The sequence below is a fragment of the Atta cephalotes genome (assembly GCF_000143395.1).
Source record: "Atta cephalotes unplaced genomic scaffold scaffold00012, whole genome shotgun sequence".
Lineage (NCBI taxonomy): Eukaryota > Metazoa > Arthropoda > Insecta > Hymenoptera > Formicidae > Atta > Atta cephalotes.
In genome coordinates, this window is record NW_012130076.1 from 1,668,218 (window position 1) to 1,673,890 (window position 5,673).

Sequence of the window (5,673 nt, forward strand, 5' to 3'; positions counted from 1 at the left end):
ACGTACGTACGTACGTACGTCGTACGTACGTCGTAGTGTTCGTGTCGTGTGTGTGTGTGTGTGTGTGTGTGTGTGTGTGTGTGTGTGTGTGTGTGTGTGTGTGTGTGTGTGTGTGTGTGTGTGTGTGTGTGTGTGTGTGTGTGTGTGTGTGTGTGTGTGTGTGTGTGTGTGTGTGTGTGTGTGTGTGTGTGTGTGTGTGTGTGTGTGTGTGTGTGTGTGTGTGTGTGTGTATGTGTGTGTGTATGTGTTGACCGCCGTTATAACTGTAAATGGATGTAACATGGATATAACAACAAGCGTAACTCTTTCCATGTATCCCTTTCTATCGCCGGTAATATATTATCCGCGATAGCACCGACCCACTTATTTCACACACAACACTAAAGAATAATCAACAATTAGCAGATACAGATTAGAGATATTACGGCTCTTAAATGTTCTCAGAGCGCGATGATAATGCATATATAATAATCTGGATTATGCCCGTGGTATCCGTCATTTATGTTATGGATGTCTGTCATTAATCGTGCAAATCCCTCTTTCAAAATAATATTATGCTACAGTAATAACTACATCGGCTTAAAATACGAACAGCATAATTGCCTCTACGTGTGTAGTAGTGAAATATTAATATGAATTACTATCCATTACCATATCTATTAGGGACAAACCAGAATGCACGTTTAAAATCATTTGTATCATTTATATGCATTCATGAAATTATTTCAATTCAGGTATTTCGTCTTTTTAGGCTAAAAATCTATCCAAAAATAAAGTCTTAATTGGCTTAATATTTGGATACGCACTATGATAATCGACCTTTATCTTTTTTTAAATATCAGTGTCAAATCTTAAAAATCATTATTAGACATATTATTTAAGACTATTTTAATGATAATATTTCAGATAAAGGTTTGCAAAATAAATTTGCCATTGGCGTCTCTAAGTATTTTATTATTTCATCTTTAAAATAAATTTTATTATTTTAATTTAGAAAAACTAATAACTTTAACATACACTGTTAGAGAGAATCCTAATCTCTTGAGTTAAATAACATCTTGTTAGTTTTAACTTTTATATGTATGAAAATGTAAACCAATCCATTCTGTGATTAAATTACTTAGTTTTAAAGTAAACAACATCTATATTAATGTACTAAATAAATAATAATTTGTATCAAATTTAACACATTTTTTTAGTTAAATTAATTGATTATTGAGTTAAAACAGTAAAAAAAATAGAAATGATTAAAAATTCAAATTAGATATAATTTGATATGAATTTAACAGTGTATAATAATCGAAATCGATGCGAAGCTGGATAATATAGAATACGTGAACTATTGATTCTTACCATCCGTCTGTTCTAGTCAAGGTGAATCCAAAGCGCGAGTCCCTGTCCACGGACACTCTGATGCCTACTATTCCGAGTCCTTGTTCGGTAACAACTTGGCCTCGCATCACCGCAACTCGACTGTTACAAATTACAGATATATCGAGGTCCACCGAAGTGGGATCGTTTCGTCGACCCATTAATCCGCGCAATGCTGATTTAAAACGAAGCATTCTCACAATTTACATCTATCTACGATCGGAATGCAATTTTGATCGATGCTCGCGTTGAAGCGAAGATAGGTAAAATTTTGTAAAAAAAAATCGTGAATTTTCACGGCGTTCCGTTCGCAACATTGTTCGTAACTTAAATACAAATATATTGGAAATATACATTTCAAAAAATGTCTAATCACAATACTATCATAGAATTGTACGTTAATCTTTAATTTTGAAATTATTGCCGTGCTTCAACAATTTTCGATTTAATTATTTTCGCAATTATTAATATACTTTACACTTTTATAAGAATGATTCCGAAGCTATACGGTCGAATTATATCGATTTAATTTTCTGCGATCTCACCGCGAACAACGGCGGCACACTATTAATACCCACTTAGTGCCCGCCTAATTAACGAGTAATGCGATCGTACTACTCGGTCGATGCACGACCAGTGTCTTTACGCGAGCGCGGACATGAGCAATCGATTTCGCCTGTTAAATCAGCTTCCGCGGTCAACGGTTCAATGCGATCCAATATTCTCACTTCGCTGCCAATACAATCCGCAACTCCATTCGGCCGACATTCGACGGCCGCGTTGCCACGTACAAGGGAAGCTAATGCCTCTGGCTGAATCGAGGAGCGATACAAATTGATTTTACAAATAGAACAATGCCGCGTAGGCGAGGGGATGGCGGAACGGGTAAGGGGGAGAGTGGAGAGGGTTGCGAGGTTGGACGGCGGGGGCAGCGGAACACGCGCAGTGCGTCGACGATGCATTGTGCTCGCGAAAATCAGCATTCGCGGTGATGGCGATGGCAGCGAGGCGGGAACATTCTTCTCGGCACTGACTTTTAGGATTTTCAGAGATCAGAAAAAAGGGAGAAAAAGAAGATGAAAAAAAAGAAGATATAATACTCCGTCCCGAAGCGAATGGATGAGGGTTGAGACGGGGAGGGAGGAGGGGGAGGAAAATTCATAGGAAAATTATCTCGTGAGAGAGTAAAAGGCATGCAGTCATGTTATATAGATACGTAGTAGGCGTGAGATATGTAATATGTAATATAATAATAGACGTATCATATGAACTTTTCATGGACGGAATTGAGGGATCGAGAGAAATGGATGTACGAGACCAGGGAGACTGGACTCTCGGCGAGAGAAAGTTGAAATGTTCTGAAGCTGAATATTTTAAGCGATTCGTGTAGTGCTGAATATAATGAGGTCGATGTATATAGGTACGTAGATAATATATATATATAATGTATATAAGAGATATATGCGACAGGTTCGCATGTGTGTGTATATAGCTTGTTACACCACCCGTTGGGCGACCGAGTAACGAATGTAACGCGGCACGTGCGACATGAGCTACGGTCGCTCCTCCGCGCCGTGTAACAAGCTATATACCCATTTATATGCATTCGGTATGTAGATATATATAGATATATATATTTATCAGTCTCTAAGGGATTGCGTATGGGGGGCATATTCGTTCTTGGAGGATCACGCGTCCCCAACGCTCCGCGCAACATCGATGGTCACGTTACATAATATAAGACCATTGACCGTTTCCATTAATTGTCGTAATCGTAATTATCGAGTAAATTTCATGGATGCTCAGAGATCGAAACCGGGATTATTTTGACGAGATCAATTCTTGCGAGTTAGATAAAAGTGCGCCGGATATATCGACGCTTTTGTTAATTTCTTATAAATCGCTAAAGTATCGATATTTTGTCCAAACTAGTAGCAGTTTTATTTTTTAAATAAAAAAAAATCAAGAAAGATTCTTTGTATAATATAATAATATTCACAATTACTTATAGCAGATATGGTTTTATTTAAGATATTGAACGCGAACTAGTAATATAAGATAAGTAATAATAATAATCAGATATATACTTTAACAATACTCGATTATTTTCATGTAAAATAAAAATGCATGTGTTCATTTTCGCAAGAATGAAGTAATTGAATTTTACATAAAGTACTTAAATTTTCAAATTGTAAAAATTATTCACTGTTTTCCTTGATAGTTCGTCTACATATTTTATATTCTTCGCCAATCGCTTTTCTGTCATCGCGAAAATGCATGCAGATTTTCGCATGTATGAAGAAACGAAATGCAATATCACTGTCAGACAATGCTATCGGTTTCGATCACTGATCGTGCCTTCGTTTCGAGTGGCTTGGAGATCAAACTATGCCGGAGGGTGGCGGGCGCTGATCCTCCAAGTGCGAGCATAGCAAGGTGGCAGGCACAGTCGTCACTACTGTACGTCCAAACCCATAGTGAATGATAAACAGAAAAAGAAAAATGGATGATGCTCGAATGCACCGAGATTTCTAAAGGCAGTCGTAGTCAACCTATATGCAAATAATGAAAGAAGAGAATGTACACGCGCGACGCGTACCTAACGCCGTTAGGAATTAGTCTAGCTTATTTTCTTTTCTTTCTCTTTTTTTCTTTTTTTCCGCCGAATCTTACGAGCAAATGATCATCGATGATTTCATTCTCTATCTCTGTTTTTGAATGAATCTTTCTCTCGATTTATCTGTCTATTCTTTTTCTCTCTCCGCCTCTCTTCCGTCGTTCTCGCGCGAACGAGGACGTCGAGGACCGATCTCGGAGAAATATCAAGACGTACGAGAGATCGCGAAATTTTCAGTCGAAATAATTTCAGCGGAATTAGCAAATGTTTGTTGTTTTCAGTAAGTACTCCGCGCCAGAAAGAAGCATCATTAAGTTAGTAAAGCGGGAATCTTGGAGGTAGACGGACGAGAATAGAACTTGGGATTGGCCGGGTCTGGATAATTTCGGTGGGTTTCGATTTCCTCGGATATCGGATAAAGACAGACACAGGGCGTTGGTGTCGGGTTATTGGCACATTTTAGACAGGTGATAATAGACGCAGACAAGGGACAAGGAGAGACGGTCCTTTAGGGTTCTTCATCATGAACTGTACCGATTAGCAATACTTGCCGATCCGTCGATAGAAAAGAAAGCGAACATGTACACTTGTTGAGTTATTATCTCGTGTTCGTATCGTATGTATATATATATATATATAATATGATAGAAAAAGGAACGATATAATAAAAAGAACGCAACAGAGTCGTTCACGCAAGAGGCGCGCAATAAGGTCAGCGTTCGTGTAAAATGCTAGGACGTTCACTATAAGACAAGTTCGACAGGATGGTACATAAAGTGCAAGCCTGGCAAACACAAACAACACAAGACCAGGTTCGTAAGTACACGACTCGTAACATACTATTATGTATATCAGTCATATGGCTAACGCATCTAAGGGACAAGAAGACAAGACATAACAGAAAAGGGAGACAACAATCTGACGACATATCACAGATAACACAGAGACAATTCGTACGGTTGACTTTAATGTATACGTGAAGAGTTTTGCTCATGGACAGACGCTCCCTGATGATGCGTACAAGCATATTATATATTTTCATAAGCGAGATAAAAGATAATTCGATAATGAAATTCTATATATCATAATAAAAAGAAAACGATATATCGATATTCAGAGTTTGTTCTTATTTCAAAATTATTCTAAATGTCTTAAGATATTGATACGGCCTTCTGATTGGTTTATAACGTCTTAAGACTGTACTTAAAAATGTCTTGAATATAAGAATCAATTATGAATAGCAATCAGAAATAGAACCTTCAGAATCAGAATAATGCTTATTTTCAAAGTATTTCTTTTTTTTTCCAGCATTAAACTTCGCCCTGGATCTAACGTGGATTTTACAAAACAAGAGAGAGTGTTCTACAAAGAGAATTTTGAAAAAGTAGGTTACCGAATATTTGTTGTAAATTCGATATCAATACAAGGAGGATTGTTTCTCGTTCGTATGTTTTTTCAAAGTCCATAGCGTTTTTATTTGCGAACATGTATTCGACTATTTTTATAAAAATGTAGACGGAAACCCGACGAGAGACGCGCGCACGCGGCGCTACCTCGAGCGGGATAAACCGCCACAAAAACCGTCAACGACTCATCTCCTGTACGTATCAACGCGAGCGTGGCCATGAGGCGCGAAAGTGAATAAAGATAGATAGGTCAGACAGGTAGATAGAGTGAAGAGAAAA

The 5,673-nt window shown here is 37.8% G+C and overlaps 1 protein-coding gene across 1 annotated transcript in view; it reads right to left on the reverse strand.

Moving 5' to 3' along the window:
- The window catches only part of LOC105617338 (teneurin-a), a 35,708-nt gene that overhangs the window by 9,542 nt on the left and 20,493 nt on the right, over positions 1–5,673 (reverse strand). Inside the window, exons 10-11 of the mRNA XM_012198900.1 lie at positions 2,018–2,183; positions 1,354–1,546 (exon numbers count right to left, since the gene is read on the reverse strand). Of these exons, the coding sequence (XP_012054290.1) occupies positions 1,354–1,546; positions 2,018–2,183 (359 nt within the window). The remainder of the gene's footprint in view (positions 1–1,353; positions 1,547–2,017; positions 2,184–5,673) is intronic.